This window comes from Vigna angularis, chromosome 1, assembly GCF_016808095.1.
Source record: "Vigna angularis cultivar LongXiaoDou No.4 chromosome 1, ASM1680809v1, whole genome shotgun sequence".
Lineage (NCBI taxonomy): Eukaryota > Viridiplantae > Streptophyta > Magnoliopsida > Fabales > Fabaceae > Vigna > Vigna angularis.
Window position 1 is genome coordinate 59064798 of NC_068970.1, and position 27486 is coordinate 59092283.

At 30.9% G+C, this 27486-nt stretch overlaps 3 protein-coding genes across 4 annotated transcripts; all 3 read right to left on the reverse strand.

Annotated features, from left to right (window-relative positions):
* Window positions 1-12208: 12208 nt before the first annotated feature.
* On the reverse strand, window positions 12209-16554 carry LOC108334164 (uncharacterized). The gene is made up of 2 exons (XM_017569856.2): window positions 16119-16554; window positions 12209-13553 (listed from the first exon to the last, which is right to left on the reverse strand). Exons 1-2 carry the CDS (start codon window positions 16305-16307, stop codon window positions 12588-12590), a joined length of 1155 nt encoding a protein of 384 aa, XP_017425345.2. The 5' UTR covers window positions 16308-16554; the 3' UTR covers window positions 12209-12587.
* A 5618-nt stretch (window positions 16555-22172) lies between these two features.
* Window positions 22173-24060, reverse strand: LOC108323755 (fibrillin protein 5 homolog). 2 transcript variants are annotated; one of them, XM_017556478.2, is made up of 7 exons: window positions 23632-24053; window positions 23413-23528; window positions 23077-23199; window positions 22858-22956; window positions 22727-22771; window positions 22538-22611; window positions 22173-22367 (listed from the first exon to the last, which is right to left on the reverse strand). In XM_017556478.2, exons 1-7 carry the CDS (start codon window positions 23891-23893, stop codon window positions 22280-22282), a joined length of 807 nt encoding a protein of 268 aa, XP_017411967.1. In that variant the 5' UTR covers window positions 23894-24053; the 3' UTR covers window positions 22173-22279. The 2 variants fall into 2 exon arrangements, with proteins under 2 accessions (XP_017411967.1, XP_017411966.1); XM_017556477.2 differs by having other exon boundaries at window positions 22173-22611; window positions 23632-24060.
* Window positions 24061-24574: 514 nt separating this feature from the next.
* LOC108323756 (protein BOLA2) lies at window positions 24575-27333 on the reverse strand. The gene is made up of 3 exons (XM_017556481.2): window positions 27191-27333; window positions 25240-25262; window positions 24575-25132 (listed from the first exon to the last, which is right to left on the reverse strand). Exons 1-3 carry the CDS (start codon window positions 27251-27253, stop codon window positions 24937-24939), a joined length of 282 nt encoding a protein of 93 aa, XP_017411970.1. The 5' UTR covers window positions 27254-27333; the 3' UTR covers window positions 24575-24936.
* Between the last annotated feature and the right edge of the window lie 153 nt (window positions 27334-27486).

Sequence of the window (27486 nt, forward strand, 5' to 3'; positions counted from 1 at the left end):
TATTAATGGTTTCCAAAGAACTTGTATGAGACAATTTTGGTGATCCTTTCCTACGTAGAAGATTCATAGCAATATTCTTATATTTGACTTTATCTAGATCTAATATATATGTTTAACCTTAAATAGACTTAATAATTCATATATAATTTTAAAACACCAAACTTGACTCTATTCACAATCTATTGAGGTTCTGAACGCCACACTAGGGCAAGGTATTTTGTTTTCTAGGAAATTCTAAATTTTAAATTAATGCATTTTTTTTATGCCAATTGCTAAATTTGAGATAATTATAAACAATCTACTACCATGAGATATTATACCTTCTTATAAACTCTCTAATGTCATTAAGACTTTGTTCACTTGAATGGATTTGGAAAAGAGTGATTGAATGGATTTGAGAGAATTTAAAGGTAAATTTTTTTTATTGTTTATTTGAGTGGATTTAGAGGTAACTGATAGTGAATTTGAAAGTAAAATTTGTGAGAATTAGTTTAGGATTTGATTGATGTGACAAATTAAAACAATTTACTTTCAAATCCACTCTCACTTACCTCAAAATCCACTCAAATAAACAACAAAAAATTTACTTTCAAATTCTCTCAAATCTCCTGAATCACTCTCCTCCAAATTCATTCAAGTGAACAAAGCCTAAAAAACAACAAACAAGAGTGTTTTAATGTATTTGGTAGAATCAAGATGAAAAGCTATGACAAGAGATGAAACACATTTAATTAAATTGTCATTTTTACAAGAGAGATAGTTGGTTAAAGCATTATTATGTTAATACATGTCAACATGTTATGAGAAAAGAAAGGATAGGAATTGTATTTCTTATTCCATAAGAAGAGAGTACAATTTTACATATATATAATTGTTTGAAACAATATATAAACGGAATATAAATATAAAAATAGAATATAAATATATGAAGATAAATGCACATATATGAACGAAAAATAAATTAAATCCAATATCCCCCCTCAAGCTGCAGCATATATATCCTTAATGCTCAGCTTGGACAACAAAGATTGAAATTGTGCTGGATGCAAAGCTTTAGTATGAATGTCTGCAAGTTGTGCTGAAGTAGGAATGGACATGAGCTTAATTACACCAGCTTGAACTTTATCTCTTATGAGATGACAATCAATTTCAATATGCTTTGTTCTTTCATGCATGGCTGGATTTTGTGCAATTTGTATAGCAGATTGATTGTCACAAAACAGAGAAACTGGTTGTGGTAGAGGTTGTTTCAAATCATGGAGCAAATATATAAGCCATTGAATTTCACATGTTGTGGAAGCTAAAGCTCTATATTCTGCTTCGGTTGATGATCTAGATATAGTACCTTGCTTCTTGGATTTCCAGCTAATTAATGATGCACCATAGAACACATTAAAACCAGTCACAGACCTTCTAGTGTCAGGGCAAGCAGCCCAATCAGAATCACTAAAAGCCTTGAGAGCATGTTCTGTGTTGGAGGGAAAGAATAATCCTTGTCCTGGATTGTTCTTGATATATCTCAGGATTCTTATTGCTGCTGCATAGTGATCTTCCAAAGGATTGGAAAGAAATTGACTGAGAGTACTAACATCGAAACATAAATCTGGTCTTGTGTTGGTTAGATATAGTAACCTGCCAAGAAGTCTTCTATAGGCCTACACATCTGAATAGGGTTTCCCTTCTGTCTTGGAAAATTTTGTGCCTGGCTGTATAGGAGTAGAAACAGGTTGACACCCCAACAATCCTGCATCTTCTAGTAACTCTAGAGCATACTTCCTTTGTGACAAATTAATGCCCTGTTGAGATCTTGCAATTTCTAAGCCCAGAAAATACTTGAGTTGGCCTAAGTCTTTAATCTTGAACTTTGCATTCAATAGAGCCTTCACAGTTTGGATTTCCTGGATGTCATCACCTGCCAAAACTATATCATCTACATAAACAAGTAAGATGGTAATATGAGCAGAATCACTTTTGACAAAAAGTGAATAATCTGATTTTGATTGTGTAGCCCAAAGAAAGTAAAGTAGTTGTCAACTTGTAATTCCATTGTCTAGAGGCTTGTTTAAGTCCATATAAAGACTTCAACAACTTGCAAAGTTGTCCTGGTTTTTCAGATTTATAACCAAGAGGAAGAGACATGTATACTTCTTCATCTAGATCCCCATGTAAAAAGGCATTAGTTACATCTAGTTGATGTAAATACCAATGTTTGGAAGCTGCTAAAGCTAGAACCAATCTTACTGTTGTGAGTTTAACAACAGGTGAAAAAGTCTCAAAGTAATCTAAACCTTGTTGTTGTGTGTAGCCTTTGGCTACAAGCCTTGCCTTGTATCGTTCAATACTCCCATCAGCATGCCGCTTTATTTTGTATACCCATTTACATCCGATAGGTTGCTTTCCATTAGGTAGATCAGTCAAAACCCAAGTTTTGGTATTTTCTAAAGCTGCAATTTCTTGATCCATGACATTTCTCCAACAATCATGTTTGATGGCTTGGTTATAGGTTTTAGGTTCACTAACTTGGGAAAGATTAAGGACATATGATTTATGAAGAGATGATAATGCATCATATGATAGATATGAAGAGATAGGATATAAGGTACCTGTGGATGACTGAGTGGCGGAAGAAGTAGATGACATGTTGCAATGATAGTCCTGCAGATAAGATGGTGTATGCTTTGGCCTAATTGATTTCCTTTGTGGAGTAGCAGTGACAGGTTCAACAGAAACAGGCTGAGAAGAGAAAATAACAGGGTCGGAAACAATAGAAGGAGGAGATGTAAGTGGTAAAGAGGGTTGATCAGTAACTTCTGAGAAAAGAGGTGATGGAGGTGAAATAATTTTGGTGACAAAATCCAAGGAATTTTGTGTATTAATAGGTGAGTGCTTGTCACTAGTAAGAAAAGGAAATATATTTTCATAAAATACTACATTCCTTGATAGAAAAATTTCCCTAGAATTGAAATCTAACAAAAGGTAGCCTTTCACTCCTGTTTTAAAACCCAGTAAAACACATTTTCTTGCACGAGGTTGAAATTTTGTTCTATGAGTTTGAAGAGTTGAAGCATAGCAAAGTGAGCCAAAAACTCGTAAGTAAGTAATGTCAGGTTTAACATTGTGTAACAGCTGAGATGGAGAAAAATATGTCAAAACTTTGGAAGGTAAAATATTAATGAGTTGCACAGCATAACGAACAGCAAAAGACCAGAAAATTATGGGCAAATGGGATTGAAACATTAAAGATCTAGCAACATTGAGAATGTGTTGATGTTTTCTCTCAACGACTCCATTTTGTTGAGGTGTTTCAACACATGATAATTGATGTTGTATCCCTTTTTGTCTATAAAAATCTGTCATTGCAAACTCATTACCATTATCTGATCTAACAGCTTTTACATCAATGCCAAATTGTGTTTTTATATAAGAAACAAAGCCAATAAGTTGTGATCTTGTATCTGATTTACTTGTCATTAATTTAATCCATGTGTATCTAGACATATCATCCATTATAGTTAAGAAATATTTGAAACCATCAACAGAAGAAGTACTATAGGGCCCCCAAATATCAACATGAATTAAATCAAAAGGAGCTTTTGAAACAGTAGTACTTAATTGAAAAGGTAATTTTCTTTGCTTAGAATAATGACAAGCATCACAATGCGTGTATTTTGTATTGGGTAAAGTGGCATACATGTTGCGTAATTTGGTATAACAAGAAAAAGAAGGATGCCCTAGTCTATAGTGCCAAATATCTATAGAGTTATGTCTTATTGTAGAACAAGCAATAGAATTCTCAGAAGTAATAGCAGTTGGTGAACCAATGGGTGTGGGTGCAGGAACTATCATGACATACAAGTCATCTCTTTCTTCAGCTTTGCCAATCATCTGCAGGGTTGACTTGTCCTGTATTTCACAGGAAAATTCAGAAATGTTAAGTTTACAAGATAGAGATTTAGTTAACTTTGTGACCGAAATAAGATTGACAGAAAAATTAGGAATAAACAAGACATTATGTAAAGTAAGGTGTGGACTAAGTGAAACAGTGCCAGAAAAATGAGCAAATGAAGAGTTCTTGTTGGGTAGTGATACTGTAATTGGTGAGATTCTATGATAAGAAATAAAATGAGACAAAGAATTAGATATATGATCAGTAGCACCTGTGTCTAGAATCCATTTGGAATAGATATTACCTTGAGCCTGGGAAGAAGTGGAAGCATTATGAGAGCTCACTAGATTAGTAGAATGTGGGATTGTGGGATTAGATTGAGGAAGAAGTGCCAATAAACCATGAATTTGCTCTTGAGAAAGTCCCAAAATTGCGGAATGTGACTGTGCCGGAGAATTATTATAAGAAGGAACTACTGTAGAAGAATCTGTTGTAACATTGTGGACTCTTTTGGATTTGAGATCAGGTGGTAATCCATGTATTAGAAAGCAAGTATCAATGGTGTGGTTTGTCCTGCCACAGTGAGTGCATTGTCGAGGTGCACCAAACCTTCCCCCTGAGGAACGAGCCTGAGATCCTTGATAACGAGCCTGAGAACCTTGATATGAAGATCTTCCCCGGCCATAATCATTGGCAGGAGAGGGTTTACCTCTGCCATTGAAGGTAGAAAAAGAAGGTTTAGATTGAGAAACTTGTGACGCCATGACTGGAGGTTGAGAAAGAATTCCTGATTGTAATTGTCGCTCATGTTGAATTATCATCGAAAAAATTTTGGGTAAAGAAGGCAAGGGATCCATGAGAAGGATCTGAGAGCGAACAACAGAGTAATTATCATTCAAGCCTCTAAGGAAACAAAGAACACAATCATTTTCATGATATTCCTTCATTGTCTTAGAAACAACACAACAAGAAGCAGAAATTGGCATTCAGGAATAGGGCGAAAATTGCAAAGTTCATCCCAGAGAATCTTCATTTTAGTGTAATATGCAGTAACACTTAGATCATATTGATGCATTGAATAAAGATCTTGATGCAATTGTGAAATTCGAACAGATCACCTTGGGAGAAACGATCTTTGAGATCCTTCCATGCCGTAGCAGCAGAGTCAATCCAAATAATACTTGTAGCAATCTCATGAGAAACAGAATGATTGATCCAAGATAAAACTAGATTATTGCAACGCTTCCATGCTTGAACCATTGGATCTGTACCAGCTGGACAAGGAATGGAACCATCAACAAATCCAAATTTATTCTTCATTTGTAGTGCCATAGACATCGAGCGAGCCCATCCATGATAATTGTGACCTTCAAGAATCGGGGAAACAAGCACCAATGAAGGATTCTCATTAGGATGAATGTAATAGTCATGTGTTGTATCTTGCAACGATGCGAGAGTAACAGAGGGAGTAGCCATAAAAGGAGAAGAAAAAGGCAGAAAAGCCAAGAACGAAAGGTAAAAAATGAAGATCTGGACAGGAAAAGAATTGGTTGCGGAAGAACGTGATAAAAAATTAATTTTCTTCTGATACCATGTTATGAGAAAAGAAAGGATAGGAATTGTATTTTTTATTCCATAAGAAGAGAGTACAATTTTACATATATATAATTGTTTGAAACAATATATAAACGGAATATAAATATAAAAATAGAATATAAATATATGAAGATAAATGCACAGATATGAACGGAAAATAAATTAAATCCAATACAACATGAAATTCCAACTTGTTTTGACTTACTCATCAAAGCTCTTTCACAATGTTATTACAAAATTATTGGCTAAGAACTTATGATCAATAAGTAACTTTTTCTTTTGTAATTATATTTGGTTACATATTTATTTGTTTATCTATATATATATATATATATATATATATATATATATATATATATATATATATATATATATATATATATTCTTATTAATGCTCAAGTAACTAAAAAAGTTTTGAATTTTTATAAATTAAAATAAGAATACGAGAGAATTGTGTGTTTTTATTAATAAAATAATATGTGTATTTATAGGGTTTTAAAATCTCATGAAACCTGTTGTGTAAAAACTGATAATATCAAGAAGATATTAAATAATATCAAAAAATATAATTATTTACTATATATATATATATAAAATAATAATAATATGATATTTTATGTGATATACCAAATATTTTGTAAATATATGATATTAAAGAGTATCATGATATAATCAAAATATAGAGATTTAATCACATTTATAATATATGAATATTTGCATCAAAAAATATATATCAATGTTCAAACCATTTTAGGCCAAAGTTGAATGAACCTTGATTACATCACTTAGTCTATTTGTTGGATTGAATACATACAAATATATATATATATATATATATATATATATATATATATATATATATATATATATATATATATATATATATATATATATATATATATATATATATATATATATATATATGAGGTTTGCTAACGCGCGTATGCATGTTTTTCAGTTAGTACATTTTAGCAATGTGTACCGAATTTTAGTAGACAAAAATACCCTTATATATCATGGATTCTAAGTTTTAAGGTTAAGGATATTTTAATAATTTTCATTCTCAAAACTTAAAAAAAAAAAAAAACCCAAACCCTTATTCACCTCTCTCATTCCTCTCAATCCTTTCTCTTTCATCTCTCTCACTCCAACATTTTCTCTTTCATCTCTCTCACTCCAACCTTTTCTCTGTCATCCCTACTGTAGTTCCAATTGAAAAAATCAGAAGATCTCTTCAATTTCACCATCTTCACTAACCTCTCTAATTTCATCATCTGCATATGTTGAATCATCATGTCTAAAAAAACCCTCCAGACCAATTACCAATTCTTTTGGATGTCATTATGCTTGTGAAAATTAGATAAAATTATATACGACAAAAATTATAAAATGAAAACTCATTATAAAGTCATTTTTTGTAAGAAATTGTTTAACAATGAGTGTTTCTGATTTTTTCCAGGCCAATTACCAATTCCTTTGATGTCATTATGCTTGTGAAAATTAGATAAAATTCCAGACCAATTACCAATTCTTTTGGATGTCATTATGCTTGTGAAAATTAGATAAAATTATATACGACAAAAATTATAAAATGAAAACTCATTATAAAGTCATTTTTTGTAAGAAATTGTTTAACAATGAGTGTTTCTGATTTTTTCCAGGCCAATTACCAATTCCTTTGATGTCATTATGCTTGTGAAAATTAGATAAAATTAGATAAGACAAAAATTATAAAATAAAAACTCATTATAAAATCATTTTTTGTAAGAAATTGTTTAACAGGGAGTATTTCTCATTTTTTTTCCAGGTCAATTACCAATTCCTTTATGTTTGTGAAAACTGGATAAAATTAGATAAGACAAAAATTATAATATCAAAACTCATTATAAAATCATTTTTTTGTAAGATTGTTTAACGGCAAGTGTTTTTGATTTTTTCAATTGGGGCTACAGTAGGATGACAGAGAAAAGATTGGAGTGAGAAAGATGAAAGAGAAAGGGTTGAGAGAAATTTTTGATATTTTCAATTGGGGCTACAGTCAGAGAAAAGATTGGAGTGAGAAATATGAAAGAGAAAGGGTTGAGAGGAATGAGAGAGGTGAGTAAGGGTTTGGGGTTTCTTTTTTTTTAGTTTTGAGAATGAAAATTATTAAAATACCCTTAACCTTAAAACTTAGAATTCATGATATATAAGGATATTTTTGTCTACTAAAACCCGGTACACATTGCTAAAACGTACCAACTGAAAAAACAGCGTTAGCAAACCCATATATATATATATATATATATATATATATATATATATATATATATATATATATATATATATATATATATATATATATATATATATTAAAAAATAAAAGAAACTTTTATCTTTCTTTTTGGTGGAATGTGATGTATAAATAATATGATATATAAAAGTAATTTACGATAGATATAGTGTGATTCTTAACTTTTTCTCTCGTGTAATGGTGTTGATATATGACAAAATTAGTAACAGTGTAGTAACTATATTAACAAAGATTTATATACGTATTAGAAATAGACTTATAGAATTCCAATTATGAACTTATGTATTTTTTTTCTTGAATATTTTCTTTTCTTTTATTGTTCATTTTTCAATTTATTCCCATTATTTTTAAAGGTCTTGATTTGATTCCAACTTTATTTGAAAAAAAAATAAAGAATGTGATATATTTTGTTAAATCTGTGTTGATGTTGCACACTAAGTAAACAAAATAACAATTGATATTGAATTTTAGAATGTCAAAGTATCAACAAGGCATAGTTAGAAGTAAGGAGGAGTCTTGTCAATATAGAATGTTGAAATTATCGCTTACTATGTTTTTCTCCCGTAACACACCTAAAGAGCCACTCAAATATATATCGGCCAAAATATTTCAATTAACCCTTCTTAAGAATTTGTTGCTAACTAAGTGAGTAAATGAGAATGATGTAAGTTGGGGAAAACAACTTTGGTAATTTATTGCTTGAACCTGGTAAATGCCTTTTTCTTTTCCCATGCTTATACAAGTGTCAATATTTCTGAAGTCTTAAAGAATCGATTGAGAATAGAAAATGATTTTATAATTGATACATGTACAAATTTATTATTAAAAAAAATATTTGTCAATAATTATAATTGTCAATATTATTTAAACGAGTTTCATTTTAAAAAAAAATATTCATTTTAAAAAAAAATATTCATTTCTCTAAATTTGTTAAATTTTCTTTAAGATTTTAACCTCTCATTTCATCTCTTTAAATATTCGAGTCCATTGTAGAATTTTTACGAAAGAGCAACAAATCTATTTGATGGTATTTACTTATAGAGTAAGTTTTCTTTTCTATCTTTTCTTGAGTCCATTCTAGTTTTTATTGGACGTAACCTTTGAGGGGGTTGTGTATGACTTTAGGTAACTCTAATTGATTATTACTCTTTTGTGATCATAAAGGTGTGTTAAGATTATTAATTTGATTTTTTTTTTGTAGTTAGAGTTACCTAAGAGTTTTGGTTTGTGTGGACTTAGTGACCAAAGACTCTTCATTTGAGATAATGAAAACTAGTTTATTTATAATGATTATATTGTTTTTAAATTAATGTATTAAGTATGATGATGAAATTAAATTGGGGTTTTAACTGTTAGATCTGTTGTTTTTGGAATTGTATTCGTCTGTGAAGCTGATATGATTTGGTTAGGATTGTCCAATTTGCTCTATCTAAAACAAGGTATGTTAAACTAAAAAAGAGCTAAAGTTTCAGATAGACAAGTTAGACAACCTATCCTAGTCAAATTAAAAGTTGAAACTTTAATACAACGTCTAACGATACCACTAAATCGTTGGGTGTCACTCATAAGAATTAAGTTAGTGAGCTCTAGTGGTCCAGGGCACTAGACATAACTCCGGTACTGTTGGGCTCTCACAAGTAAGTGAGTTCTAGGGGCTCAGGACACCAAGTGCCACTTTGGGATTGTTGGACGCTCACTTGACAGTAAGTCCCATGGATTTTAGCACTAAGTGACGTTGAAGGCCTCGCATTGGGAACCACTTGGAATTCAATTCCAAGGGCCCTTGGAAAACATGGTGTTGGGCGCCTCTATTTTTTCCTAGGCACCCACACTTTCTGCATGTTGGAATAAATATTTCACACACACATACACAAGCACACACACGCACGCATGCACACACAGATACACATACACGTACACACACACACATATATATATATATATATATATATATATATATATATATATATATATATATATATATATATATATACACATATACACATACACACACACACACACATATATATATATATATATATACTATGAATGATGGATGAATTTAAAATGAAATTTAATACATTTGATTGTATGGATGAGGATAGTGTAGAGATTTCCATGGAGAAAATGCTACATTAATCTTATGGTAGGGTGTATTGAATGTTGATTATGTAAAGGAATTATCTTGACTCTGCTAGAATCCTGCTCACATAGTGGAAGATGTCTAGTTGTGAGACCCGAAGGAGGTTCATATTTGGAGTTTGGGAGTAGGATGAACTTGCAAATATAGAATTTACCATGTCATGTTATGTGGAAGGTGGATTGCCCGAGTATTGATATATAGGTATAGTCCTTGTGAGGCTAGGGTGGAAGATGACAAATGCATGACATCTAAGTCTACTTAATATATGTTTTTCGAAAGTATAGTCAAATGTCAGTATTGTATGAGTCATTGTGGGCATGTTGTGTGGACATTTGATTAATGATTTGTTTGATATCATGATGACTGATTTGAAGAAAAAAGAATTGATTATGCTTTGTTTTAATTTGTGTAATATGGATTATTATAATTACATTAGCTTACTCTATTTCTGTTGTTGGTTTGTGGTTTATCCACTTGCTATGATCATATGGTATACGTGAGAAAATGATGTTGTATGAAGGAAAGATTGACAACAATGAGACTCATAGAGAGACGTGGTAGGATAATATTATATATGTATATATATTTTGAAGAACACTTATAAATATTTGGTTTTATTTACTTCATAGGTTTTAAAAAGATAATGTATGTATATATTTGATTTGACTGTGCTTTATATATTAGATGTTGATTCATATATTATTAGTTCTTTGTATGCTAATTTAAAGTGTTAGATTTTGTATAGCAGAGCAAAGTCAAACTTTATGTGATATGTGGGAAGCAGGGTTATTAGAATTGTAGAATTGTTTTTAGTTTATAATAGACAGGAGTTGTTTATGGTTTAAGAGTTTGTTCTAAGTTTGTCTTTTGTGTTGCATCAGAAATGACTCCTAGATTGCCCTCTTATTCTCAACCTTCTCCAGATTTTTATGCAATAATAAAGTATGAAGATAGCTCATGCTCAACAAATGAATATACAACAATAGGAAACGTTTAAAATAACAACCACAAATATTATAGATTCTTTTACTTGTCAAACTTAGGAGTAGTCAAAATTAACTGAGTTTATGAGATACAATCCTCCTAAATTCAGTTATTATTCTACTTCTAAATAGATTTATGCGTAAATAAGGGAGTTGAGTAAGATATTTCAGGTAACCAACTATCATAAAAATAAGTTGTTGAAGTGAAATATGAAATTAAATTAAAAATTTGAAAATTTAGAAAAAAAAATTCTCCAATAAATGTTGAAAAATGCATAACTTGTAACTATAATAAATTGTGTTGACGGGATGCATAAAGTGTTATTTTTTATTATAATAAAATAAATCATTTATATAATATTATTAAAATAAAAATAAAAAATAAAAGATATTTTGTTCACTCATACCTTTTATCAAAGATATTCATTTTTAGCATATGTTATGACGTATGTTATATTTGTTAGTAATATACTCTTTTAGCTCTGTGTGTTGATTTTGTGTAGTTGAAAATCCACTTTGATTTACATTTTTATAATTAACAATTAACCGTGAGAATTTAACCTCCAATTCAGTTGACTATCGTGGATTAGTACAGATTATTCCTCATTCTAATACACAAGAGACAATATTTCACTATCCTTAATTACTCGTTAATTTGTATATTATTAAGTTTTGAAAATTAGATTTTCATGCAGATTCAGTCTTAATTAACTATCTAGATCACCATTTTTGAAATAATTCACAGCATTATATCTCTACAACCACAAAAAGCATTCTGAAAATGCTGGTAAATAACAAGCAACGATTAAATTTCGGAATGCTTAGTGCATCTGCCTTCGTCTATGCATACAATCACTAACACATAAAACAAAGTCTTTTCAACTGTTTTTTCCTAATTATGTATATTCAAAAAGTAGTATCTTCTTCCCAAAATCATATATACATAATACTAATATATTACTATTATATTATTCTTAATGATCACGCAAAGGCTACAATTAAGAAAAAGCTAATAAACTTGTCAATTTAATAATTCAATCCCATAATATATATTCCCTCTCTTTTTTCAATCATTGCTTGTTACACTTCATACATTACCTCCCCCTCCTCCTTCAAGTAGAATTTTTGTCTTCTCAATATTTTCAAATTATATTATTATTTTTCTCTCTATTTACATATATATCTTTCAACACATCATAATTAAAATCATTTATTATAATTACGAAATTAATTTATAGATTGATTTAAATATATACTTATTGATTTTAATTATATAAAAAGAAACATTTGTCATAAACAGTGTATAAAGTAATATACTAAACCCTTAGATTTATAAACCAAAAATAACTAGTTTGTTCAGCTTGATTCATGTAACATTTGTACACTACTTGTAGTATTGCACAAAGTTCCACGGGATTCCCACTTGCAGATCACAACAAAATTACAATTTACATTGTTGAACTTGACCTATCGATACAGATAAGAAATGATAGAATAGAAAAAACAAAAAAAAGTGGATTGACAAGAACAAAAATTGGTTCTTCAAACTATATATATGAAAAAAAAAACACAATGAAAATGCAGTTGGAAAATCTCACACAATGATTCGGTTGGGATGAAACAAAGAACAACCTGAAACTCTGCCATGTTTCTAGTTGTTGATGATTCTCATTCAGATTTCAGGTTTCAGGGGTTTTCAGTGTCAGCATCAGCAACCTTAGTTACGTTCTCCACAGACTTGGCATCGGTTGGAACAACTTCAATTACTTTCTCCTCAGGAAGAGCTGCTTCCGTGTTTATGCTCTCTTTTAAAGGGGTCTCGGGCTTTTCAGCTTCTGAAGCATTCTTCTTTGATTTCCCACTTGGCTTTTCTGTTTCTGATGGTTCGATGATAAGCTTCTCGTTGTGTTTGATGGGTTCATTGCTTCGTGGTTCCTCTGAAGATGTCTCTTTAGTCTCTATATGTTCTCCCTTCACTAGCTCGCTGCTTTGATTCTTTTCCTCCGAATCTTTCTCGGCTTTTGGTTCTGGTTGCACTGTTTCCTTAGCAGGTTCATTGGGAAGAGTTTCCCCTGAAGGTTTCTCAGCTTCTGATTCCAGTTTCACTGTTTCCTTGGCTGGTTCACTTTCAATAGTTACCTGTGCAGGTTTCTCAGCTTCTGATTCTAGTTTCACTGTTTCCTTGACTGGTTCACTTATACCAGTTACCTGTGAAGGTTTCTCAGCTTCTGATCCTAGTTTCACTGTTTCCCTGGTTGCTTCACTAACACTAGTTACCTCTAAAGGTTTCTCAGATTCTGATTTTAGTCTAACTGTTTCCTTGGCTGGTTCACTTATACCAGTTACCTCTGAAGGTTTCTCAGCTTCTGACTCTAGTTTCACTATCTCCTTAGCTGCTTCATCGATAAGAATTCCTTCTGAAGGTTTCTCAGTTTCTGATGTTTCTATCGTCACAGTCTTAAATTCTTGTTTTGGGGATTCGTTACTTTTACTTTCCTCGGACAGCTTCTGCGCTGGTTTTGGAGATTCTGGTCTAACTGTTGGCTCATTGCTTTTAGCATCCTCAGCAGGTTTTTTGCCGTCTAAGGCTTCTTTCACAGTCTCCTCCACTGTGGTTTTCTCATTTTCTGTGGAATCCTCAGAATCTTTATTCTGCAAAACACACAAAGTTATAAACTTGAAAAGATAAGAAAGAGCTAAGGAATGACATTGTGGATAAGCTGCTTGCAAGAGTTAAAAATAGTCTGTTTAGAATGGTTGGATAACGATCAAGTACGAACTGATGCAGAAATTTTATTACATTCCTTGTTTTCTTCCGTCTTTTTCATTTATTGCAAATCAAAACATAAGCTAGGCACTTGCTCGATAAGGATATTATAAAACAAAAATTGATTTATGATGTTAAATTTGAAACTTAGTGTGATAAATTCAAAGTTCTTACTGGCTTTTGTTTAAGGTTGGTGATAATTTCTTTTAGTAATGCAGTTCTAAGAATTGGTTCTGATAATTATGCTTGAATTCAGGGAGTGGTGTTGGGTAACTGAAAATGTAGAAGAGTTGAAGTGTATATAGGAAGATGTGCTTCCAAATTTCACCTTTGTTTATTGAAACAGTATGTACTCAAATTTTGAACAATGCATTAATTAAATTTACTAGCAATGATACATAAACAAAGCATGGTTCAGGACATGAATAATTGGATATGTAGTATTTCATCCGTGGCATCAACACTTCAACCAAGTTTCACAATGAAGTGGTCATTTTTAACCAATATAAAACAAAAATACTCAAAACAAATTAAAGAGAGAAAAATGTCACATTTACAGCAAAACAAAATACATATTTTAGATTTTCTAAGTTTGTGATAATGAGTAATACCACACTTCTATTTATATTTTCTGTGGGTGAAAAATATAGGTGCAGACACTTTTCATAGTTTAGTGTCTTACTTTGTTTGGTTCTAGATTCTGTGTACTGCAAATTAAATAAAAGCAAGGCCAACGCAGTAAGGGCGTGATTAATTTATGAAAGAAAGTGAAAGAAAACATAAAAACAAAGATAAGTCTACAGAGTAATATATATTAATTTTGTGGATAAATATAATCTTAAATGCTCTAGAGTAACAATCTAAGCCATAACTTAGAATTTTATATTGGAAAGAAACATTTTTTTTATTCAGAATTTATTTTCAAAACACACATAAATAAAAGTTATTATAAAGCTTTATTATTTTAAAAATACTTCATAGTCCACACTTTACTTTTCATCTTTTTTTTTCTCACTTCCTAAACAACCTTAAAAATCATTTTACTTTCATTTCCACTTTTTTCTTTTCCAAAAAAGTAAAACAATAGTATTGGCCATTGGGCTTTGATTAAATAAATACCCCCAATGAGTTTGGGAAATTCAAGACACCAAATTTAGGGCGCAAAATATGCTAAAAACTGGCTTAAGGAAACCCATACTCTAATTATATTACCAAGTACGACATGCTACAAAACAAAACAAGTTTAGATCCATGGTTTACACCAGGCATTATTTGTACGACATCCACACCGCCAATCATGCACAGATATACACGGACATTACAACATTTCTAGGTCCATTTGTTTTTCGAGGCTCCACTTCTGTAATAGTCAAACTTTTGACCTTCTATTATTTTGTTCTTCTTCAAAAAGCAAGACAGATAAATTCATCACAACATTTCAAAATTAAAAAGAAAGTTGTGTACTTTCTTACTTATTTTGTTCTCAATCATAAAACTTCACTTTATTTATTGTTCGAAGATTATAACAGTTAGTTGTAAAAATATCTTCTTTTTTCTGCTTTATTGACAACATTAAGAAATATAAAATATAGTTTCTGAATCCTAATTTGTATTGTTTCAAACAAATACACTCATAATGTGTGCTACGAGACGCTGTCCCAGTTTTTTTGTTTGCAATCATTGATGTTCTGTGGAAAATAGACACACCAATTAATTACTATAATGAAAGCATGAGAACGATGATAGCGGTAAACGTGATCAATTGGATCCAAAGGGATGGCACGTTTCTTTGTCATGTATTCTGTGTCTGACTTCTACATTTGAAATTTAGTATGATTAATTTCAAAAAGTTTAGTTTAATGCGTAATTAAGACGTGTTCTTAAATTAATGTTGATGATTACAGTCCCTTAAAACACGAATTGATTAATTTAAAAGTCAGTATCATGATTTTTTTCATTTGGGATTCCCTAAGTTTTATTCTTTTTCACAGAAATATTAAACCATTTAATTTTAACTGGGAAAGTTTGTAAACGAATGAAAATAAGAGTAGGTGATGAAAAGAAAAGAAAGATTAATAAATAATTATGAAAATATTGCATGATTGGAATAGCTACCTAAAATTTTTGCCATTGAACCGAGAAAACGGTGATTTTGTTGGGCAAAGATGCAAAGTGGACCAAGAATGAGTACGATAAAGTAGCAGTGCATGAGTTAAAAGGTGTAAGTAAGTGAGCATTTCCGAATGGAATTACACGGCAAAATCTGTTTACCCAGAAAAAGAGCAAACAAGCAAAACAATTAATTCTGCCACTATTCTCCATTTCATGATTTGTTTGAAAAATTGAATGAAAATATTTCATACAACATTTTGGGGAAATTTGACCAGGTCTTTCTTTTAGGCACAAAATAATCAGAAATTCGTAAAAGAGGTGTTGGTTTGTGTGCGTACCTCCTTGAACAACAAGCTGAGAGAGCGTCGTTTGTTTGCTTGGTCTTCGTCGACGATGTCGTTGACATTAAGGTTGTCTTGGGTAGGAGGTTTGGTTTGGAGAATTTCAGGTTCAGGTTGAGGTTCGGGTGGGGGAGTTTTGGAGTTATCTTCCAAGGAAACCTTGGGCTTGGTCGCACATCCTCCCATTGGTGTGGTTTGTGAGAGTTATTCGTTTTGTTCGTAGGTTTGGAAAGAAAGAATGGAAAAAAGAAGAGGAGAGGAAGGTGCGGGGAAATGAATGGCAGTGAGAGAGAAATAAAAGAGAAAGAAAAGAGAAAGAGAATTGAAGATCATGCGGTGGCTGAAAAAGTTGAAGCAATTTAAAACCATAGTTTGTAGTGGTTTTGTTTCCCTTCTCTCTCTGTTTCTCTTCTCTGTTATGTTCTGTTCTGTCCCCACAGACCAACCACGCACCCAGTAACAAAACCCCGCAAATATAATAATCATAAAAATAATAACCAAGGTCTCTTTCATTTTTTTTCTTTCGTTAAGACCATATTATTTTATTTTTTTATAAATATTATCCAAAAATAGAAGATAAATAAAATCACAATTTAAATTTAATTAGTTTTACATTTAAATTAAAAATCACTTTCTATCTCTTCTTTCTTTAAATGAAATTATTTTTCTGATATTTTTTCTTTCAATACATCATTAATATTAGTGGTGAGAATGAGAAAAGAGAAATTCTATTAAAATCAGCGACTTAAAAACGTATCAGATAAATGATACATTTATTAAATAGCTTTAAGTTTTTAACTATAGATGTCAGATCACGTTAAATCATTAATGTTTCGAGACTTTAATTAATTAACAGTATTTTGAATCTTTTAATGGAAACTATCATTTTAGTGAAATTTCAATGAAGTTGTTAAATATTAAGAAATTCTAACAAAGAGAAGTGCGACAAAACAATAACAACGAAATGATTTTTTTTATTTAATTTTAGGTTTAAGCATATTTTAAATACTAAATCATTAATTTATCGATTTAATTTTTATTTTAATATTTAAAAATTGTAAAAAGTGATTTCAAGGTACAGAGAATTATTCAAATCGTGCTACGTTTTAATGCAAAAATAAAAAAAATGAAATAATTAACTATACCTAATTAAATTAAGAAGTTAGTTGAATGTATTGCCAGTACTCAATAGGTATGACTTTACATTAATTGATTCCTATCTAAAAAAATAATTTTAAGATAGATGTTTTGAAAAGTTTCTATAGCATAAATTTTATAAAAAAATAAAATAAAATAATTTGATATATAAAGTAATGTATAAAGAAATTTGAATATATTTTTTTGCTTAATTAAGTTTGTGGAAGACGTAAAGCAAAATTTGTATATATTTTGTAGAGAGTGAAAGTGATTCCAGCTAGATGGGAGTTGGAATGACAGGTATGAGGTGGAGGCTTTTGTATTGGTTAGTTGGTGTCACGTATTGGTATTGCTTCCCACTCCACAACCTCAAACCTCAAACCTCAAATGAACAAATCAACTATTACAATACCTCACCTCAAATTAATGAACATAATACTAAACATTTTCATATGTATGCAGAGCTTAGTTATTATAATCATATTGGTGACATCTCAGTGTTAAATCTTACTTCAATTACATCACACAACCCATATGCTTCAAACACTTCTTAATCATCTGAACTTCACTTCACTATCATTGCAAATCTGATTAGTTTCTGATGAGACATCTTCAATATCTTCTCCACAATATTCTCCATCTTTCTTCACACACAGTTCCACAAAACATCTTCAACACATTATTCTTTTAATTCATACCAATTTCAAATTTTAGAGATCCCGAAAGAAGGGTCCCAATTAATCAAACTTTTTAATTGTTGGACTATTTTTTTATTCACTTATATATATATATATATATATATATATATATATATATATATATATATATATATATATATATATATATATATATATATATATATATATATATATATATATATATATATATATATATATATATAATATGATATAATAACATAAGCCTCATTATACAAATGAAATTTCATATTTTTAAGTAAAAATATTTATTATATAATTATAATGTTAACTTTTTTATACATAATTAAATTCTTTATTCTTAGTATTTTTATATGTTACAATAAAAAAAATAGATAATTTTTATCAATAGAGTTTATTCATTGCCGGTTGCAAGTGTTAAAGCACACCTGACCATATAGGTGTGTAAGACATATATAACAAATTCATAATGTATAATATATTCTATGTGAAAGTTTTTTAAAAAGATTAATTTTTTGCATAATTTTGTGTCAAAATAAAAGACAAGACTACACATAATATTTATAAAATCTCCGCATGATATTTATTTTATATGATCTATTCTCATTTCTATTTGCAAGCTCATCTGCTCACGTCATTATAGTGATTATTGCAAATGTGACACATAAACAAAAATCAATAAGAGAAAGTGTAAGCTAATGATAATTTCAAACATAAATATATTCTAAATTTACATAATAATGTAATCTTTATTAACTAGCAATCAACACAAATATTCTACTCTAGAAAAAACACAAGCAATATTGATAAAATAATCATTCTAGACTTAATACAGGAATTATGCATTGAATTAGACATAATAGGTCTTGCACTTGTCATGAAACCTCTTAATTGATTATAATAAAGGCCCTATAACTCCACTTATCCTAACAAGATGATCAAACCCCTCCTGAAAGGATAAGTTACTTATGGCTTCACCAGAAGAGGAGTCTCACCCCAAATCACGCCATAAGAACCTTTTCAAGTCTTCCCATAAATATTACATTACTTTGTGTGAGTTTGTAAGCTTATTAGATTTTAGGATTACTTCTGACCAACATTTATCTCTAGTCAATGCATAACACTAGCAATCAAGTATTTGCACTTCACCCTTAGAAGCATAAACCTCATACAAACATACAATTAATAATTTTCATTTTTCCATTCCATTCCATTCACTTTCAATATCTCAAAACCATTACACTTCCATAGAATAATGTTTTCTTAACATATTCTCCATGATATCAAATCACAAATAGGTACCTAACATCCAACCACATCAAAGTAATGATGTTCTTCAAAATCGAGAAACCAAAAGAAACGTAAATATAGAGCAATCACGAGCGATTAAGTGGTCTAACTATAGACCTTAAATCACATATTTTAACGATCAAAGTGAAGAATCACATGTTTAAGGCCATCTATAAATTTTCCTAAGATGACTCGGCCTAGAAAAGCAGGGTGTCGCCTAGTCAAGTAAATGGCTCTTGGTCAAGTAAATGGCGCCTGACACCCATAGTCTAAAAAACTCCTAAATTTGAGTTCCAAGTGGCGCCTGATAGTGCTAGGCCGATGACTATCAAGGGCATGCCTCTAGTGAATTTCAATGTCAAGGGCATGTACAGAATAATTAAGTTTAGTGTCAATTGTTTTGTGCATGTATATTCATTATATTTTATCCATGCTTAGTTTGTATTTTATATGATTTATTTGATATTAGATAACTCTTTCATACACTAGTTTACCCTTTTGTGTGTTTTGTATTTGGTTCTCTTTTGCAATGATTACTTACCAGTGTAGATGAGAAAATAGGTGGTGAGGTGTCTTTGGAAAAAAGTAGTGATACTACAAAGTAGTTTTATAACTTGTAATGGTTCTGGTGTTAGTTTTTAAAAGTTTCACATTCTCTTTAGTTTCTTTGTATATATTCTACTGTTGTGCTTATTATTTTAAAATAACTCTATTAATACTATACATATTCTAGTTATATATTTTATTTTATCCAATCTTATAATGTCATTAGTTTTGCATTATTAAATAAAATGTTACACTATCTTATATAATATATATTTTATCAATTTATAATAATCAAATCAGTTTACATATAAAAAAGATGAAAAATAGTGTTAAAAGAAAAATAATTAAGAAAGAAAATTAGAAGAAAAATAACATAGAAAATGATGAGAATAAAAACAGTAAGAAAGAGAGAAAAACAAATGCAACTATCTAACTTTTATTTAATATTATATATTAATTAATACAATTGATTGATTGATTTTTGAAGTATTATGTTATAATGTATTAATGTTAATATAATTAAAGTCATAATATATGATGGTAGCAATATTAATATGTGAAGGGAAATTATTCCAGGGCTAAATTATATAAACTAACAATTGCTTTTGCTAAAGATAAAGAAAGAACTTTAATAATTGAAGATTAGCATTAAGTATTTGGTGGTATTACTATGTTATTTCTGCCATTAGACTTGTTTTCGTCTTTTTCTTATTTAGTTGGAGTTATGATAAAATCTTTTCAAAATGTCTCTTCTAATTTGGATTTTTTCTTATTCATTAGAAGAGGTTGGGTTGTCAAATCATTTGACTTAATGTTTCGTGCAGGTAGGCGTTACATGCTTTTTATTTCATCATTTTTTTCTATTTAAACAGAATCTTAATCAAATTTATAAAGAAACTCAGTTTACAGTTTTTTCCATTCAGGCCACATAAATTAAACTTTATTCAATTCTAAATATAGTAGTGATCGTACAAATCTTTAATAAGTATAATCCAATAGTAATTATCTTTTAATCAACCCCAATTAACAAAATTAATAAAAACTAAAAATAAATAACCAATATCTCGTACAACGTGATATGATTTATATGTCTTTTTGTCTGACCTAATTTTTTTGTGTTGAATTGCAGTTGCTTGACCCATTCAAGCCGTCTTTGATATAGTTGAATCTTCTTTTTTATAACTAAAAAATTAGACGGCATAAAAAAATATATGTGATCTATGAGGAATATAGTATATTGAGTTGAGTTGAGTTTTAGATTCCTTCAAGGAGTAATTTAAAAAAAAATGTTTTATCAAAAAACTTAATATAAATATTTTTAATATTTCTTAATAATTACAAGACAATGACATTATTTACAATCCATGTATGAATCGTACTCATATAATAAAATATAAATTTATTTTCATGATAACATTATTAGATAAATAAGATTTTGTTATATTTTTACTACAAAACAAGATTGAGTTAGCTCGAATATAATTCATTGAGTCTGAAATTCACAAACGTGTTGCCCAATCAATTTTAATTAAATGTACTAAATAAAATCAACTTAATTCATCTAAAAAAAGGCAACTAAGTTGGATTTAAATGAATATAAAAAATAATATTAGTGTGTCTGTAAGTTTTATTTCTACATAATTTTAAAAAATAAATATAAAGCAAAAATAATAAAATCACGTGATTATAAAAAGTTTGTCATTTGATGACAAATATAGTAATTTATGCTCTTTAAAATTCCAACAACAATTTATAGAAAGATAACGCTTAAAAACACATTTAAATATTTTGTCCAAAAGGAGAACACAATTATTTCCATAATAAAGTATATAATTTCATCATATTTATATTATGTTTTAAAAAATAATAAAATATTTATAAAAAATTAACTGTTATTATTTTAATATTAAAGAATAACACACATTGAAAAATTAATTTATGGGAGAAATACCTACTCCTCGTAGTAAATTCGTTCTTGTTCAACGAAAAAATAATTAATTTTTTCTATTCATAAAATTTTAACAAATACTTCTTCGTTACTAGGTCTCTCTAAACTATACAAATGGTATATAAATGCTTCCAAAGTTAAAGTAAGCTATCAATAAAGCATCATTAGAAACTTGGATTAATGTAAGAAAAATGTTAATTTTTTGCTACTATCTGCACCCCTCTTTTAACTTTTCACACTCCACTTTTTTTTTTCAATTTGTTTTCTCCTTTTATCCTTATCTTATTAAAGATTTAATTATGACTTCTTCAAAGGTGATAAATTTCCGAAATCTTTTTCTATATTTTGCAAAATTCAAGATCGGATCATTTACTTTTTTTTATTAAAATGGGTTCTTGTTATCGAGAGAAGGATCTCTTTGCCTTCACGAGTGTACAGAAGTGATCGTATTAATGAAAATGTGCTTCGAAAAGCTAAAAGTGATGAATAAAATTGTACAAGTACAAAAATGGCTGGCATAGTATTAATTTTGAACATCAAAGAGGAAGAGCAATAAATAGTTAGGAGTTTTTACTATCATCAAATTTTTCCAGTACAAAGATATTGCTTTTGTCGTCCCTTCCTATTCTCATCGAATCATCAAGATATCTATGTCATGGTAGACTTCAGAAACAACAACAAATTTCATCAATTAATAGCAAGAAACCATAGCTGTTTGATTTTAGAAAACTGAAACATCAAATAGGAGTGAGTGAAGACTTTTATAGGATACGAAAAAATAGAAAAAGAAAATGAAAATCTTGAAAGAATTAGGATACGTGATTTCCAGCCATCCCTCTGGGTTGAAGATGCTGAGCAGAAGATCATAATTTTTCCGGAACACATTCATCAACTGCCACGCAGGGAGGAAAAATGATTTAACTATGCAAAAGAATATTTTCATTTAAACATTTAATATATTGTTTTCATTCGACGAAAGGTAAGATAATAATGTATGGGTAACATACCTGATCAGGAGTGATAGTTGAATTTTCGAAATTAATGTCAACTCTCTGTGAATTTGAAGCAGTAACTAATTAGGAAGCTATTTGGTAACGTTTTAAAGAAAAAGTGAGCAAATAAGGAGTGGAGTTTTAACTGTTGTGGAAGCAATCTTGAAAGAGGCTTGAATACTGAGCTGTCCAGACAGCAAACTCAATCCCCTTGCACTGAACTTGATCATGTTAACTGCTTTGCTCTCCATTTTCAGATCACATTACCAAAGTTTAAACTCAGTACATTAGAAAGTAAAATTGAAATAGTGGATTAATTGAAAAGCCACATGATACATTAATTGAGAACTTCGTTGTCTTTTTACCTTGGATATATCAATAGTCTGAAAAAATTCATCCAGTGAGATAAAGTCTCTGAGGCCTAACTTTGTCCTCTTTGATCCCAAAATTGAGATTGTACTGTAAACAAGCCTCCAACACCCAGATACCTGCCCATGATAAAAGCATAAAAAATGTTTCACGACACTCGTGCTAGAAGAGAGAAAAAGATTAAAGTGTGTGTGACGTGATGAGAAAAGAAAAGAAAAGAAAAATAGAGAGAAATTAGTTGTCAAATGAAGCGTTTGGTCTGTCTAAATATAAGAACTATGAAAACATACTATGTTAGCTTGTACATGTCAATGAGAAAGGATTGGTGTTACCATCTCAAGTTCTTGAGTTGGGTATGGAGTAGGATTCAGAGATTCTAGCTGCTGTACCAGACTTTCGATTTCAGACTTCTTGGCAGATGGCATTCCGAATATTCCCCTATTGATTCCTTGAAACACATTTGTTTGCAACCCGCTTCAATCGTATTACTCTTTTTTTCGAGTCCGAAATTTACAATAACAGAGGGAGATGAAAATAATACAAGTGTGTACCTTCCATCGCCTGGTAAAGCTCTCTTTTCTTCTGAGCAAGTGTTTCAAGCTCAACTAAGCCTGACCCAGAATTGTGTTCTGCAACTTTAAGGATTGTAACGGGTTTAAACCATAATGGTCTCTCACCAAATCTTGAGGTGCTTATTCTTGAATGATTTCTGGGTGGGCAAAAATTTCGAAGCTTCATGGCATTCATGGTTCTACAACTGAGAGGACTGACATGGGAATCTGTCATTGGAGGATGGACTGGGTTAGTGACCATTGAATCTTCATGTGGACAGAGTGGTTGCTCTATCTCTTTTGGTGATAAGGAGTAACTAGGCAGAAATTTTCGACAGAAGGGAAACTATGACACGTTTGCATTTCTTTTGTATAAAGGCTGTGCTGTGTGGATAGGTCTATCGAGACATGTGGCTTAGAAGTTCCCATTCCAAGGACTCGAGATCCAGTTGATAGATACCTTATTATTCGGTGGTTTTCTACGCAACCCATTGTCCCAACAGCAAAAATTTCAGCCGGGAAAGTGGTTTTCAACCATTATTCTGTTAAGTTTCTATTATAAAAATATACTGAACATTTATGAATTGGCTTTGGCCTTTCGCGCTGCATACGACATTCATCTTCTTTTAGGAATTGATTGAGTTGGCATGCGACTTAGTTATAAAGAAAGTGCATATCTGCAAATACGTCTCTGAAGCTTGTGTGTGTATACCTGCTAGTGAGATAAGCAGGTACAAATATGAAACATTGGAAAACTGCAGCGAAAAAGATATCCAATTATATAACCTCAAGTGTCTCTAATACACAAGAGCTGGCAACAATTCGTTACACCTTGAGTTAAAACTCATGTGGCAAGTACTTCAATTGAACTAAATTTTGCAAGTGGACAATTTTCATAGAAAGAATGAGGTAAGAAATAAAATCTTATAAGAAACAAAAACGATTGTCTCCAGACACCAAAAAAGTATCATTGATTCATCCTTGTTAAAATAACAAAAAAGTTAGAAGTCATGATCACTGGTGGCATGAAAGGTGGGTGTTTTACGACTACAATTGATTTCAAAGTTTCTACTTGAAGGGGGTCGCTCAACAAAGTGTAGTTGATGTAAAAGTTTCTACCCAAAGAGGGTCACGTTACTTAATAACTAGGGGAAAGGAAGAAATTTTGTAAACTTGACTTTAGTACTACAGCTACAAATTTGAGTGTCGATAAAAGTACAGAGAGCTAAAATCCATAAACATTGTCAAAAGTCAGTAACACACTGGATTTCTTATTTATAAATGATTATAACCGAAACATATGATCTAGGCAGCAGCATTTGATTGGTTGGCTTCTTGCTGTTGTTTCCACTGCTCTGGGGTAACAGTTTTCTTTATCGAGAGAGCATGAATCTCTTTCAGTTCCTCCTCTAAGGCAGCATTCACCATTCGATGCCTCTCCAGTAGCCTTTTTCCTTCAAATTGTTCTGATACAATCTCCACTACAAAACTAGCGCCGCACCTAATAGCCACAACACGGAAATTACAAGATTGTAAGATAAAAAAACGGAGCAAGTAAGCAGTGCTATAAGTAGAGGACACGAGGTCTGTAAGTGGAAAGAAACCTACCCTCCAGATGTATCAACCACTTCCTGAAACACAAATAGAATACAATTAGAACGGAAATATTTAAGAAAAGTGAGTGTCAAACTCAGTACACCCCTGAAATAGACTCATTATCTATGGTGCATAAAATTTGTTCTGTTAGACGTAACTCCTATGAACTTAGACAAACTATGGCATTATTAAAAGAAGCTAGAATTAACAGACAATCCCTAAACCCTTATAAATAACCCCTTGAAGTTTAACAAATTTTCACGTTAATGCACAACAAATTCCATATTACAGACCGCATGTGACACGCAAGGGGAAAGCTCTCCGTTGACGTACTGAAAGAAGATTTTGTAATAAAGCAAACCATAATGTTGGCAAAAGTAAATTTTTGTAACAATAAGATTGGACATGTGCGAAAGCTTCAAGATTCAACACTAAATCCAAGGTCACTGCATAAGTCATTCAGACTGTCAATATCTAAGGAAATTCCAAAATTGTTATATGGATTTCTGATAGCCATAGATAATAACAGGTAGCCTGTAGAACATGAAATTTTTAGATTGCATAAAATTTCAATGCATTATCTAAACAACCAAGATCCAACAGATAAGTAGAAGCACCATGAATCATCTACTCTTACGGAATTAAAATAAATATCAAAGTTAATAAACTTAGTAGGAGAAGAAAGTGTATATGTCAATGACTCTTTGATATCTAGAAAAGGTTGCAGTCAGATAAGAAACTGACTACCCTGCATGAGACAGCCTAGTTGGCGAGGGAGATAGTTTGCACAAGATCATTCCGCCTTTGTGCAACAAAAAATTGGAATGTGGATATAACTCGGGACAAAATATTACTAATGTTCATTAAAAGGAACAACGAACAAGAACAAAGCAGTATAACTCTATGGAAAAGAAATCACACAGCCAAAGATATATATTCTGGCGGTACATGTTAAAGATTTGGATATGCTGCATGCCACTTTGCCAAGGACGTGGGCATATAATTGCTAGTTGCGGTACGCTTTTATACTTGCCTTGTGATGCAAGGGTTTCCTTCCCTTCCACACCCATCAAAGAGAAATACACAAAGATACAAAGAAATTGAAGAATTATTAGACACACTGACGTAACGATCCACAATCATCATCATTTGTAGAGTGCAATTGGAGTTCTTCGGGCATTTCCATTCCCACTCCCTCCCAATACTGCTGCAAACCCATTCTCCAGTTGGGCTGCTCCATTTCTCCCCTTCCCATTCCATCTTCATCAACTCCAAATTCCACCCATTACCCATCTTGACTACACTGTCATTTTCTTGACTCTGCAAGAATGGAACTGACACAATTCGCAGGTTAACCACAAATTGCTACCCACAAACCAATCCATTGGTTCTCTAGATAAACCAATCCATTCGGTATTTATGGCTATATAGAAAGTAAGAACCAGATTGGAGAAATTTCTCCACACCACTTTTAAGAGAAGAAATCAAAATTAGTTTCTCCACAAGCTCACAAAATTTTTAGAAATTAACTTATACCTGTATTAATATTAACTTAAACAAAAACTTATTTTAATTTCTATTTTATTTTATTTTTTACTAGAAATGCTTTATAGAAAAGTTGATCCAAACAAGTCTTCAAATTTCTAGGCTCCCTACCAATGCTACGAAAGAAACAATGTTCATAGAGCGAAACCATTCCTGGGATTTGGGTAAAAACAAGAAAGGAGAGCTCAATTGAATGCAGAACTTAAAGAACGGTGAATTTGGACAACTCTTGATAAAGATTAATTAGAACCCAGTAAAGAAAAGGGGACGATCAGCAAACTACAACCTTATTATGTGGCATAGCATGCAAAAAGGTTGAAATACTTCTTAATTTGATAACTCAAAAGAACAAACAGAGAGATTGGGTTTGAGTGAGCGAAGAGCAGAGTAAGAAGAGGAAAGAGAAGGAAAGGCTTACAAGATGAGAAGGGTTGAGTTTGGCCTTCAAGGATGCTTCAACGTTTTCCTTCGTCACACCCATCTCTCTTCTCTTCTTTTTCGCCCTTCAAATTATTTTCTCTCTTCTTTCACTTTCTCCTTCAAGGAATCAATATATATATATATATATATCGCTTCTCTTCTTGCGTTCTCAGTACGCTTATAAAATGAAAGCAGTGATTAAAGTATTAATTTTTTTAAAATGTTCATAAAAGGTAATAATTTTGTGTTTTAGGCAAGAATTTCATTTTCTCCTTTTGAAGCATTTTTAATTAA